This window comes from Chinchilla lanigera, unplaced genomic scaffold (assembly GCF_000276665.1).
Source record: "Chinchilla lanigera isolate Chin_1 unplaced genomic scaffold, ChiLan1.0 scaffold00012, whole genome shotgun sequence".
NCBI classification, from domain to species: Eukaryota; Metazoa; Chordata; class Mammalia; order Rodentia; family Chinchillidae; genus Chinchilla; species Chinchilla lanigera.
The window spans coordinates 7,009,715-7,024,267 of record NW_004955413.1 but is presented as its reverse complement, the minus strand read 5'-3'; the positions used below and the strand labels follow the sequence as shown (position 1 = coordinate 7,024,267).

Sequence of the window (14,553 nt, the reverse complement as noted above, 5' to 3'; positions counted from 1 at the left end):
AAAAATCTTGACGACATTGTGGTAGGCAGAAAGTTCATGAACAAAAACCAAACTGTATGGGAAATACTTCAAAGAATCAACAACTGGGATTTCATCTTATTGAAAAGTTTTTGCACATCTAAAGAAGTCACCAATAAAGTAAAAAGAAAACCCACGAATTGGGAAAAAATTTTAGCCAACTGCCCCTCAGACAAAGGACTTCTATATAGGACATATAAAGAATTTAAAAAACTCAGGCCCCACAAATTCAAAGACCCAGTTCAAAAATGGGCATCTGAGGTGAATACACACTTCTCTAATGACGAGATACTAATGGCAAATAAACACATGAAAAAAATGTTCAACGTCATTAGAAATGCAAATTAAAACAACGTTGAGATTCCATATCATCCCCATCTTGATCATTCCTAGCAGCAAAAGAATTTGAAATGTATTTTTAACCAGATACCTTGTTCTGCTAATCAACACTGGGTCTCTGTGAGTAAGACAATGAACATGTATACTGGCCAAGCCCTCAGTAACTGACAAAGTGAAGATTCAGCTAAGTAGACAAAAAGAAAATAGATACAAGGAGAATCAAGAAGGCAGCCAGGCATGATGGTTCATGCCTGTAATCCCAGCACTCAGGAGGCTGAGGCAAGAGGATCACGGAGGGTTCAAGGCCAGCCTGGGTTACATATTGAATTGAAGGCCAGTTTGAACTACACAGCAAGACCCTGTCCCAAAAAAAAGGGGTTGGGTGGGGATGTAAAAGAATCAAGACGTGTTATGTACATGTACCAACTCCCCATGATAAAATCATGTACTTACTGCAAACTTGTACTAATAAGCATTTCTAAAACAGGGAACCAAGGGACTTCAATCTCAGAATAAAAGAAAAAAAAAGAGGGGCTGGGGATTTAGCTCAGCAGCACAGCCCCTGCCTGGCAAGCGCAAGGTTGTGAGTTCGATTCCCATTACCAGAAAACAAAACAAAACAAACAAACAAACAAAAAAAAGATGTTAAGAAAGAAAAGTTCTAAAGAAACATTACTAAGTTTGACAGTCGGGGTAAAGTAGTACTTCTGGAGAGAGTACTTTCAGGACAGTTTTAAGATGAACAGTAGTTGCAATAACATTTGGTGGTAGCTCAGAAGGTTAGAAAAGTGGATGGAAGTTTCCCTTTTTTAGGCTAAGAGAAACCAGATTCCTTGGGCTCTTGGTAGAGGAATTAGTAAAGATCGAAGATCTAAAGAAAGGCAACCAAAATTATAAAAATAAAATGCCAGACAAGGTAGAGGAGAATATCAAAAGCACAATTGACCAATTTAGATTAGAACCCCCCCCAAAATCTCTTCAGATGAGAAAGTGAGAAAAGATAATTATAAAATATTCACCTATCTTTAAAATTGAACAGTCCAAGCCAACAATTATTTATTAAGTGTTCTCAGATACCAGAGCTTTGTGCAGTGCTAGAGATACAAAGTGAATGAGATAAATTTCCTACTATAAAAGTGAAAATTTAGTTTATACAAACACATGTAGGCTAAATGTAACCATTCTAAGCTATATTCAACATCCATATCAATACCTTGCAAATTCTTAAGTAATTTCTCCTTAAAGGAAGACAAGAAAGGTTTCTTAATAGAAGTGTCACTAGAGTTAACTTTTACAAACAGATTTTAAACTGAGATTTATTCATCTAAGGGGAGGAAAACATGCTTTCAGAATATTCAAGACTTAAAAGCTATCATAAAGAATGTCAGTGAAGGTGGAAAAATATATCTCATTTTCCAGGACATGATGAGGAGGCTGTTTATTTACTGTAAATGATTACTGTTGGACAGAACAACAGCATAAGAAGCTACAAAAGTGAGGCCAGATTGTGAAGTGACTTCTATATTATATTGATTCAATTTTGCACAAGAATGTTGCAATTGAACTACTTTATTAGAAAAGTTAAAGTGATGTATCAGTCAGTGTTTCTCTACTGATGTATCAGTAGAGAAACAGATATACCAGTATATAAGAATTTACAATATTAGTTTACAATGATCACCTACAGAGTCGGATGAGGAGGTATGCAGAGGGAGTCTGCACACCAGAGACTGAAGGATCCATCCAAGGTCTGAAGCTCACCGCAGTGTCCCATGTGAGTGCGTATGAGGAGGCCTATGGGCTGTGATGGTGCACTGAAGTGTCTAAGCCAGAAGGCTGAAGGATCTGTGTGGGAAGCCGAAGAGTCTGCGGTGGAGGCCAGGATGATGTCCAAGCTGAAGGTGAAGACTGGAGCTCCTCCGAAGAAACAGAAGCAGATCTACCCTTCTTCGTTTCCCTTTTATACCATCCAGGTGACCCCCTTGGGTGGGTTTTTCACACCGTAGGCTGTGGACTTGCTGAGCTTCTCTAACTCACATCGACACAATCAACCAACCATCACAAGTGGTAACTTCAGTTACCACACAGAGGTTGGAGTTACTGGAGGAGAGAGACAAGTTAAGAAGTGATACTCATCCACCCCGGAGGGGCCGGAGTTCCAAATGGGGTTGTGACAGTTGAAGTAATAAGTAGAGCATACAGAACTAATAGGGGTAAAGTTGGTAGGTAGGAGTAAGGGAATAGATTCCAGATTTCTGATTTAGATGATTGATAGCAATCTCTCCATTATGTAATAAAAATCAGAGAGATGGAAGATGGAGAAAAAGAAAATTTTCAGGTAGAGCCATGAGTGCAATGTATGATCTTAAACATGTATTTGAGGGTCATGGACCTTTGTGAATGTCATGAAATATTATGTATCAAAAAAGACACAGACATAGATAAAGGAAGATAAGAATATCATGAGGTCAGAGAAGAAACTATTGACTGAATTTTTTTGTGTGTGTGACAGAGTCTCACTATGTAGCCCAGGATGGCCTTGAATTCCTGGAGATCCTCCTGCCTCAGCCTCCCAAGAGCTGGGATTACAGGCCTGCACCACCATGCTAAGAATGAGACAAATTTCAGAGTAAATGTAAACATAAAACAAGTTCCTTTATATATATGCTTAAATTATATATAAACACACTGAATAATTTAAGTGTTTTAAAAGTTACACTTATGTAAGTGTCAAATGAATTGGTAACTATGCACCTTATACACTTAGAACATTACCTGTACGTATGAAGTGCAATCTACATATTATGATCTGTCTCCTTATTAATGTACTGTATTTATCTGGTATATTGCATGGATGAAAAGAAAAAATTGAAAGAACCAAATGTAGACTACTAAAAACTACATTTGAGGTCAGGTGTGATGGCACAATCCTGTAATCCCAGTACTTGGGAGGCTAAGGCAGGGAGATCACTGTGAGTTTGAGGCCAGCCTGGGCTACAAAGTAAGTGCAAGGCCAGCATGAACTGCACAGTGAAACCATGTCTCAAAAAGACAAAAAAAAAAAAAAAAACCCACTACATTTGGATGCCAGGTATGGTGGCACATGCCCATAATTCCACCACTCAGAAGGCTGAGGCAGGAGGATCACTGTGAGTTTGGAGGCCAGCCTGGGCTCTACAGTGAGATCTTGTCTCAAAAAACTAAAACCACCACTACAACAAAGATTACATTTGGAAGTTAACTGAAAAAAAAATCAGAAATATCCTACAAAAGAAGCAAGACTAAAATAATATGTTCAAGGATATGTAGTGAGACCTTGACATCTTTTTAAGAGAAAGAGCCAAAGGAGAAAGACATTTCCTTAGACATAGGGGAAAGAATCTACAGACAAGTAAAGGATTGGTAAAAGCTGAAAATAGCATTGGCCAGGAGACCAGTGACTTGCCTAAATATTTTAATAGTTTTATTTTTGGTAGAAGGACTTACCTAATAGAGAAAAATATGGCTCTCAGAAGCATGTTCTCCTCATGACTTGGGGGTGAGCATTTGAACTGGGTGGAATGTATGGATTTGAGACTACGTTTTGTGTCAAAATGGTTATTAGATTTTGATTATTTGAGTGAACAGAAAGTCCTGCAACTTTTTGTCTTTTCCTGCAGGGAAAGGAGAAGGCTTCCTTCCACTGGTTGCATTTTAAGGAGCTAGTTGGACACAGGTGATTCCACTTCAAGGACTCTCAGGTTCTACATGCTGATCATAGAACCCCTCGTTGCTGAGCGTGAATAGTGTTGAAATTAATTTCCCTGGGAACTCAATGCATTATTTCAAGCTTTGGTAGTTAAAAAATATTTTATATTATTCCAAAATAATTAAAATGTATTTAGCACATTTTAAAATGAATAATCCTAAGGAAGTATTTTATGTTAACAAGCAGATTTCCTCCTCTTATCAATCAGTGGCTCTTTTTATATAACCAGAATGTGGAAACAAGATTGCTCTTTGTACCAGATAATGAAAACGACTATCTTGTTTATTCATCCTCTTCTCTTTCCAAGCTAAGCACTTTTATTTACTCAGTGAGTCTTACAGCATAGATATTATTTCCCAGGGCACTCATTATTGTGATAATTTCTAGTTTTAAGGTTTCATAATCCATTCAGTTTATGAACTCAAGCGTATTCTGAATAAGCGCAGTCTTCAGAAGTCTAAAGTGGGATTTGGCCTCTTACTGGCAACTTATCTCATGTTTTCAAGCCGGGTAAGATAATCCGTCCGACTCTCTTGATGCTTTGTTGTGTTTTCATCTTGTGGGTCATTAGCCTTTCATGTCATGATGGTTCTATCGGCTACTTCTACGAAAAGGGGGCTTGAAGGAAACAGGTGTGTGCCGCGCTCGAACAGTGTTAGGTCTGGAAGTAGAACAGAGAACCATAGTTTTGAATGTAAGATGAAAACATGGAAGACAATTATTAATGTTTATAATGAGAACTAGGAGTTGAGGAGAATAAGAAATTGTTTAAAAGAACTTGAGGAAATCCCTGACTTTTCCTTAAGGGGCCTGATCAACCTTTTAATGTAACTCAGGAAGTCTGGCTGAGGCTCAAATGGAAAATTAGACACAAGGGAGAAGACTCAATCTGAGGGCTTCGAAGGTGCCATTGTTCTCCTGGGCTTATAAACGGCGTGTCCGAAGTCCCTCCAGCATTGAGGAGAGGGACAGCGCCATGGCTACAGTCAGGATGCTGCTGGTCCTGTTGGCAGTGGCTCTGCTGGCCCTGAGCTCGGCTCAGATCCTAGAGGACGGTAAGCGTGGAGCTGGGATCGTAAGTGGACAAGGGGGTACAGTTCATGCAAAAGAGGAGTCAGCAAGCCAGGCGTGGTGACGCACGCCTGCAATCCCAGCCCTCGGGTGCCTGAGGTAGGGGAATTGTTGCAAGTTCGAGACCAGCCTGGGCTACAGCGTGAGCACAGGGCCAGCCTGCACTGCATAGTGAGACCCTGTCTCAAAAAGAAAAAAAAAAAAAAAACAAAAAGGAGTTGGCTTGATGCTTCTCAGAAATGAGGTACCTTATATGCAGGAAGCAGGTCAGTAAGAGGGGAGGTAATGTTAGTTTCTACATTGTTTTCAAGGGTGGCAAATACCTTCAATGATGACCTCAGTCCTAAGCCAGCATCTTCGTGGTAGGTACAAGTTTCACTCTATAGTACCAGTATATGTATGAATTTTCAGAAATTTGCTGAGGGTAAAACGATGCCTCTAAATAGAGTGAGAATTCTGTAGTTCATCTAGTTATCTTGTTTCATTCACATCAAACACTTAAACATTTAGAAAAACTGAGTTTTGATTAAATTTAAATTTATTTTATCAAATTATTCACTGTATGAATAATGTATTCACAGGTATTCACCTGTATTCACAGGTGCTACGTAACTGTCTCTGGTTTGTTACTTAAAAATACTTATAAGTCTGGTCATACATCTGATTGCCAGTGAGCTTTTTTTTTTTTTTTTTTTCTCCGGTACCGGAAACCGAACTCACGACCTTGCACTTGCCAGGCAGGCGCTTTGCCGCTGAGCTAAATCCCCAGCCCCTGCCAGTGAGCTTTAATCATAAACCTGGGGATTCCTACAAATGGATAATTTCAGGTATAATAAAGAATACAAGTAGAAAGGACATTCTCAGTCTGTTGTGCTTTTAAATATGGAAGATATATGGCATATTTTAATGGTACCAAGTATACAGATGCAGAATAAAGAATCCATATCATTGCTTAAATGACTGTAAAATCCATATATCAAATATCTTGTACGATAAACAATGAGAAATTAGAATGAAAATTTTACACTGCCTGCTGCGCTGGTACCAGGGATCAAACACAGGCCTTTCACACTGAACCATATCCTCAGCCTTTTTTCTATTTTTTAGTTAAGAACAGTGTCTCACTCAGCTGCTAAGTTGCCCAGGCTGGACTCAAGTTTGTGATTCTCCTGCTTCAGCCTTCCAGAGTGCTAAGATTACAGAGATGTGCCATGATACCCAGAAAATTTTATGTTCTTATAAAATATTTTGGTATTCAATAGAAACAACCTAAGTTTAAAAAGTAGAAATATTAAATATTAACTTGTTCACTGCTAACAATCTTAAACAATGCAGGAAATTATAATAGATTGAGTTTTGAACCTATTGTTTTATAACAAGACACATTTGTTATTCGTGGAATTTTTTTTTTTTTTTGGTTTTGAGACAGAGTCTCGCTATGCAGTTCAGGCTGGCCTTGAGCTCACTTTGTAGCCCAGGCTGGCCTCGAACTTGCAATAATCCTCCTCCCTCAGCTTCCCAAGTGCTGGGATTACAGACATGTGCCACTACACCTGGTGCTCATGGGAAATTAGATTCCTAAATGGTAAGATTTCCTAAAAGGAGTGTAAGTCTTGGTCAGAATCTATACAAAAGATCCTTTTATGATAAAATTCTTTTGGCCTCATATTCTAGCCACTAGGATGAGCTAAGTTGAGTTTATTTTTACTCCGATAGAGGAGATGGTTATTTTGCTTTAGGTCCTAAGTTTGGGGGTGAGGGGAGAAGCAAAGTTGGGATATTTAAGAATTTGGGGTCAGATTTAATGAGGACTTTGTTAGAAATGGGTAAAATTCATGCCTTGGGTAAGAATGAGACACAGGTTCTGAGATTCTGAAGAGGGCCTAGGAGACTGGACAATAAATGGATTTAGGGGGCCTGATAGAAGCATGTTTGTTGAAATGTGTTTTAGACAAGTTCAAGAAATAAACAATAGCTGTTTTGGAACAGCTGTGAGGTATTTTTGGGTAGAAATGTGAGCTCTATAGATGTAGATGGTTTCACTTGTCTAACTTGTCCTGGGGAAGGTATCAGGTCATCTTTATTTTGTCTACAACCATAGTGGCTCTCCATATGAAGAAAATGAGAAAAATGCTTACCTTCCTCCTCAGCCCTTGTCTAAAATCAATGCTCAGGACTAGAGTTCTACTTTGCCCATGTTGATGCATTCTATCCAAACCTGTTAGATATTTTCCCCTTGAGTTCTCTTAGGCAATTTCTTACTTCTGTATCTGTGAATACATAGCTGAAGTCCAGGAAATCATGTTTTAAGCGTGTCTTGTTTTTCTTCTAAAATCCTAGGTGTTCATCCTGAAGACGCTCTTCAAGTGCTAGGTAAATCTTTGTATAAGGATATGTTCCCTTTTTTTTTTTTTTCATTTAAAAGTTCTCAATATTGGGTTTAAGGGGTTACAAAGGGCAAGTGAATAACAAAACCCATAGGCTTTATCAGTCTTCAGCAATTTTTTTTTTTTTAGTCTTCAGCAATTTTAAGTGTGAATCATCTTTCTTTTGACACTGAAATCCCTTGTGTCTGTGCTCTAAGTAGAGTCTGGGTATCAGCAGAACACAAATTCCCCATCCATTTGTGAATGCTTTACTCTAAATCTCCCTACACACAGTGGCTACTACAGCAATTGAAAAACACAAATCCCTTATGTTTGTAAGGAGTTTCATTGACATATAACTAATTTGAAGCAGAAATATTCTGTAATTTACCTAAAATATTACATGGAGTCATTGAATTTATCAATGTACATTATTTCTTCTTCTAACCAAATTTATAGCGCTAATGTTTCATTCTTTAGCTTAAACCCCAAGGTATCTACTTATGTGCTAATTTTTTCAGAGTCTGTAAACTTGAAAGCCATTGTTAGTCATACACATTTCAGATAAAAAGTCTGAATGGCCTGTGTGAAAGGCTGCGTAGGAGGAAGGGTACAGACAAGACCACATGAGATAACTAACTGGTTATGTTATTTCACCAAAGAAATGGCAAAGTTGACTAAAAAAGAATTAATTAGTTAAGTTCTGTTGCTTAAAGAAAAGCTTATGCTCAATAATTTTCTGTAGTTCCTGACTTGTCAGTGACTCTGCTATTCAGTTCATTACGGCATTTCCAATTTCAGCCTGGTTTTTGTTCTTTCTTTGTAGGATCCCCTCAGGAGGAAGAGTCCCAACTATCATGTGAGTTCAACTGAATTATTGAGAATTTTTCTAAACAAAATCTAGGAAGGTCATTGCTATTGGTCTAATCTAAAATTCCTACTTTTGTTTGTTTATTTGTTGAGTCAGGTCTCACTTTCGTCCATCTTGTCCTTGAATTCATTATGCAGCCCAGACAGGCCTCAAATTCATGATTCTCTGTTGGACTTCTCATCCAACTCTGTCCAGGGTGAACAGGTCCCCCAAACTAGGTGCCCGCAGATGTATAAGAAAAGTAAGAAAAAAATCAAACCAAGAGAGCCAAAATCCTGTGATCAGGTGCTAGCATCCTCTAGGACTGCCTGACTCCTGATTATCATCTTCAGTAGCCTTTTATTCAGAACCCACCAAGGAGGCAGCAGAGGAATTGGAAGATATCAACTGTTTTAGCAAGGACAATACAACTCAATTATCACAGGAATGCAACCTGACCAGTAAGCCATCATGTTATCTTCCTTCGCCCATACCTCAGCAAAGCATCTAGTATTGATGGGGGGGGGGGACGGGGGCTTACAATGCTTATGCTAGACTTCCTCCAGAATCCAACAATCATGGCTTGGTCAGGCCTCAGGCAATACACAAAATAGTAACTAAAGAATGTCCTTCTTCACAATTCTCCTGTCTCAGCCTCTCAAGTGCTGGGATTACAGGCATGGGCCACCATACCCGGCTCCTAAAATACCTACCATTTTTTAATAGAAAACTGTTCACAATTTAAAATTTCTTTTCTAAACTAGAATAGTTTACTTTTTGGTTACAAATTGTACAAGGAATATAAAACACTAAGGAAAAAGTGTGTGTGAGAGAGAGAAGGGGTAAAAAGAGAGAGAAAGGGAAGGTGGGAGGGAGATTTTCTTTGGATTTAAGAGATTTCTGAGGATCAGCATGGGTTTTCTACTTTCCCTTTGATTTTTTCCTTTTTTTTGGTTTGTTTTTGTTTCATTTTGAGACAGGGTCTCACTATGTAGTTCAGGCTGGCCTTGAACTCACTTTGTACCCGAGGCTGGCCTTGGACTCACTGTGATCCTCCTGCCTCAGCCTCCGAGAGCTGGGATCACAGGTGTGCACCACCACAACAGGCTGATTTTTTCTTGCTTAAGGTACTTGACATCACTGCTATTGTGACAACATACTCATCTAAGGATTCCTGAAAGAAAGGCTTTGATTATGTACGTTTTTCTCTTGCTATGAATCCAATAAAATGTAGTATCACTCTGGCAGCACGAAGGATGCTGCATAGGTCAGTGAAACATGGTTACTGTCCTTACAACGGAACTCAGAGTCTGATCGAAGGTATTACCTGGACACAGCCATGATCACTGTCAGAAAAAGGGTGAAAGAAGATATTGTGAGAGCTCAGGGCAGGGCTGGAAAGGAAAGACCTCATAGAGAACCAGAGAACTGAGCAGTGGGAGAGAGCAGAGTGACTCAAATGGCTAAATCTGTGTGTATATCTCCATGGCTTCAGTAGTCTTGGAACACTGAGTATTTCACCAAAGTTAAAGGATAAAGTTGAAAATATGTGTTACTTGCAGGTAGTAAAAGATGTCTGAATGGCAAACTGAATTTTCTATTTATTCTACAGACAACAAAGACTTTTCTAAACAGGGAGTAAGTCAATAATTTCACTATTGATCTGACAACAACGAGAGGTAGCAGCTTTCAGTCGCTGTACCCAACAAGGGCACAGGTGTCTTTCAAGCTCTAAAGGTTAGATCTGGCATGCCGAGGGAATGCAATGCCAGTAAGCATATGTTCTATCTGCCAAAGAGTGATTGTAAGCAAGAGTGATGGCCAGGAGATCATAGAGAGATCACAGAAGCTGATGCAGGGGATCGTGAGGGCTTCTATTTAATCACAAGAGTCAGACATTTGCAAAAGAAGACAATATGGGTGCATTTTACTTATATTTTTTTGTCTGTGTAGTATTGAGGATTGGACACAAGGCCTTCTCATTGAGCTACATCCTAGCTGGTTTTTTTTTTAATTTTAATTATATTTTGAGAAAACATCTTGCTAAGTTACTGAGTTGCCCAGGCTGGCCTCCTCCTGCTTCAGCCTTCTAGAGTGCTGGGATCACTATGTATGAGTTACTTATGTATTTTAACTGAAATGTAAACCTAAGAGTTTGTAGGTGATAGAAGAGAGTGGGGTACTGTATGATTTGTCTGTTACTGGCAAGGAAAAGGTGGCTAGTAATCTTCCCCTTGATCACTGAACCTCTGTGAAGAGATTGTGTGTATGTACAGGTAGAGAAAGTGACATTATCTGGTGGTTTCTCTCAGACACCATGAGAATCTGGCGGCTTATGGGTCATTTCATGTATGTCATGATGAGTTTAGAATGGACGGCAAAACAGAATAGTGACAGATGTATAGGAAGAGAGGGCAGGATAAATTGTGAAGGACCAAAGTGACCAACTAAACACGAGTTCTTTTCATCTTCTCTTCTCAACACTGGGCCCTGGCCACTACCCAAAATCATTTAAACCTGTGAAATAGCACTTCTCACTCGGCTTAGGCTATGTAGTTTCCACACTTGCCTTCCTTCAGCATATGGCTCTTCTTTCTTTCTTCCTTATTCTCTGGATCTGTGTTCTTGCTCTTAAACAGATGACGGCTCAGATGGAGAAGCACCAGGGGAATCACAGGTCATTCCTCAAAAGGAACCCAAAGGTCAGCGTGGCAAGAAGGGCAAAGGTGGGAAGAAAGGCCGTGGCGGCCGTCCCGCCCAGGAAGACCAGGAGAGTTCCCCTGGAAAGCAGCAAAGAGGCCAAGGTCGCCAGGGCAGTCGAGGTGGCAAAGGTGGTAAAGGTGGCCAGAGAGGCCAGCGTGGAAGAGGTGGCCAGGGAGGTCAGAGCCAGAGCTTTGCGTTTGACCAGTGACGAGGAAACCCAATTGGAGATGGCCCTGGTGACCCCCCCAGGTACTGCACGCCTTTTATTCAACAGTGTAGTGAATTTCTCTTTAAACTCTCCGTTCCCTCTTATTTCTGTTCATTTATCTCATTTATAAAGTTTTTCTTTAATTTCTTTTTGAACTCCTTCCCAGATCTGTTCTTGCTGTGATTCACCCCACCTCCTCTCTATACATAGAAAAATCTCCATTTTTATAAGACCAAGTGTTACTTCCACCCTGTCAGATTTCCCGACTCTTTCATTCCACAACTTCCCCAGGTTCTCCCTCTCTTCTCTCCACCTCTTTCTTCTCCTCCTTCCCTATTCCCTTCTTCTGGCCTCTTCCTCCTGTTAGTTCTCCCCTTCCCCACCTCTTGTCTCCTCTCTTTCTTAATGTGATCTCCTGAAATGAAACTACTTAACGATAAAGCTATCTAGCATAGGTTATGTCCAGGCTAATTTTTTATTACATTGTCTAAAATCCTTTCCTTTGTTGCAGAATCTGATGGAAAACAACTGGTGACTTTGGACTTTTCAGCAGTGTATACTTCTTTATCTTTCCTTTCTCCAACTTCAAAACATCAATAAAATCATCAGCATCAATGTGTTGGCTCTTGTTTTCCTTCCAGAATCACGGGTCCTTACCCAGGAGCAAGAAAAATGGGTAAGGACAAACAAGGTCCTGTCTACACTCCAACTGATCTACATTTTGGGGCTTTACAGAGAGCTCAAATTTAAATAACTTCATGAAGATTTAAATATCATCCATGTTTGAAAGCAAAAGATGTTCTTGAAATCAGCAACTAAACTATAAATATCCACATCCTTTCCTTAATTCAAGTGGAATTTACCACATAAACTTCTTTAATCTCTGCCAGTATTTCAATGCATGTGTGCCATTTTGTTATATCTGTTTAGCTAGGATTCCAGGGAGCACCCAGATCACCAGAAGCCAGGGTAGGGAGACGCAGAGCAGAGAAGACCAGCCCTGCTGACCCTTTGACTGTGACTTTATTACATACAGAATATGAGGGAATAAATTTCTGTTCACATCTCCCAGTTTGTGGAGTGACATTAGAGCAGCCCTAGAAAAAGTACTGTGAGATAATTCACTAACAAGATTTTGTTTTATGAATAGGCATAGACAAATTGTAACCTACTTAGTCCATTCTGTACCTCACAGCTGTTGAGTGAAGACCCACAGAGATACTACAGGAGAGCATCTGTCAGTGGGCTCAAGACAGTCTAGCTAGGAATTGTGTTTAATGTAGATCGCCTTTTCCCCCTTTTTTCTTTGATGAGGCTGGGGATTGAACTCAAGCCCTTCCCATTGAGTGACTTCCTCAGCCATTATTAATTTTTTTTATTTTGAGACAGGATCTTATTGTCACTAAATTGCCCAAGCTGGGCTCCAACTAGTGATCCTCCTGCTTCAGCCTCCCAGAGTCCTGGCGTGTACAGCGGTGCACTACCACACCTGGTTTGTTCTCTGTTTTTCTCAGTGTCAGCACATAGTTCTATCTGTGGGGAAATCACATGTGGGAGTGCAGGTGCCCAGGAAGACTGAGGGTGAGGTCAGGCGAGGGTGAAGATGAAGCTCCAGAGGCCGCACTCCACCAAGGGCGCACATGGCCTCCTTTTGGTATTAGTATTAATGAAGAATCGCAGGCAAAGGTAACAGAAAGAGAAATTAAACGTGTTTAATTTTACTTATTTCCACAGTCACTCTTACACTGAATTTTGGACTCAGATTTAGAATGAGCCTTGCTTTCCAAAGCTAGTTTGTGATTTTTTCCGTGTGCATCCGGCTTCTGAAGTAGTAAGACCACTGTGTGGGTGGGCTCTGGCACATTTCACAGTGCAGAATGTATGGAACATTTGAAACCATTTGAATATGGCTTCAGCGAGGATAAAAGAGAGCAGTTTCTATGCTGCGAGCAAGCTAGAAGAGCCAATTGTGATCTTTCCCGTTTCCATTAGAGCGTTGTCCCCAGTACTGGGGATTTCACCCACTTTGCACTAAGCTACATCCCTACCTTCCCCCCCTTTTAAAATTCTGAGACAAATTTTCTCTATATCACTAAGGGGGGGCTCAGATTTGCTATCCTCCTGCCTCTACATCCCAGAAAGCTGAGATTACAGCATGTGCTGCTGTCTGGCTAAAACATTTATTAAAAGTATAGAATAAAGGTTTCAAAAGTGAAAGCCAGCTGCATCACCACATATGTGCTGGACTTTTGATCCTTTTTTTTTTTTTTGGTTTTTCTCTGGTACCGGGAATTGAACTTAAGACCTTGCTCTTGCCAGGCAGATGCTGTGCCGCTGAGCTAAATCCCTAGCCCCTTGGACTTTTGATCTTGTGGTCTTGGGGATGAACCCAGACCTTTACCCTGAGCTACATCCTTAGCCTTCTTTAAATTTGGATACAGGGTCTCCCTAAATTTCCAAGACTGGGCACAAACTTCAGGCACCCTGGTCCAGCCTCCCAGGATGCTGGGATGACAGGCAGGAGCCACACACCTGGCCCTGAATTTCATCCTCAATATCAGCTATGAAAACTAATTTGTTTGACTGAGGCCTGGAAACGGCAGCTGCAGCCCAAGCAGTACTAACCGTGTAATTCGCAACTGACAGTTTGAAATCCCTTTTCCATTAAGTTGATTTTTGCAGCAGTTTCTAAAAAAATTCTTCACAACAGTTTCCTTAAGAATCTTAGACTCAACCTTCTCATCCCAGCCCCTGCAGACTGAACTCAAGGCTTTGACTCTGTGCTGTATCCCCAGTCCATTTTTCATTTTAAACTATGAGCCAGGGCCTCACTAAGTTTCCCAGGCTGGACTCAGATTTGCAGTCATCCTGCCTCAGCCTCCCACAGTGCTATGGATACAAGCATGGACCACCAAACCTGGTTTGATTTTTTTAAAACTACTTTATGTTAGAAGGAGCCCTAGCTATTTGCTTTGTCAGCTTTCATTTTAAATATGGATACAGAAAAGGATAAGTCAACACAAACAAACATAAGCTTTAACTTTACTTTGAAGACATTTCTCAGACAATAAGTGCAGCTCTACTTCTTCAGGTGTAACGTGAGCAACCTTTACTAGAAATTCTTTAATGTGCATAAATTCAAATTCGGGTATAACAAATGTGACCATGACATGAAAATATTTCAGAATAGATAACTATTAAATACTACCATGTTTATAACAAGCAATGTATTCAGCCAGTGGATTTAAAC

General features: G+C 40.1%; 1 protein-coding gene across 2 annotated transcripts; it reads left to right on the top strand.

The window, feature by feature from the left end:
* Positions 1–5,046: 5,046 nt before the first annotated feature.
* On the top strand, positions 5,047–11,918 carry LOC102003108 (H/ACA ribonucleoprotein complex subunit 1-like). Of its 2 annotated transcripts, XM_005378922.2 has the most exons (6): positions 5,047–5,160; positions 5,488–5,538; positions 7,517–7,549; positions 8,369–8,401; positions 11,032–11,344; positions 11,815–11,918. In XM_005378922.2, the coding sequence occupies exons 1-5, from the start codon at positions 5,082–5,084 to the stop codon at positions 11,301–11,303; spliced, it is 468 nt and encodes a 155-aa protein (XP_005378979.1). In that variant the 5' UTR covers positions 5,047–5,081; the 3' UTR covers positions 11,304–11,344; positions 11,815–11,918. The 2 variants fall into 2 exon arrangements, with proteins under 2 accessions (XP_005378979.1, XP_005378980.1); XM_005378923.2 differs by lacking the exon at positions 5,488–5,538.
* Positions 11,919–14,553: the final 2,635 nt, after the last annotated feature.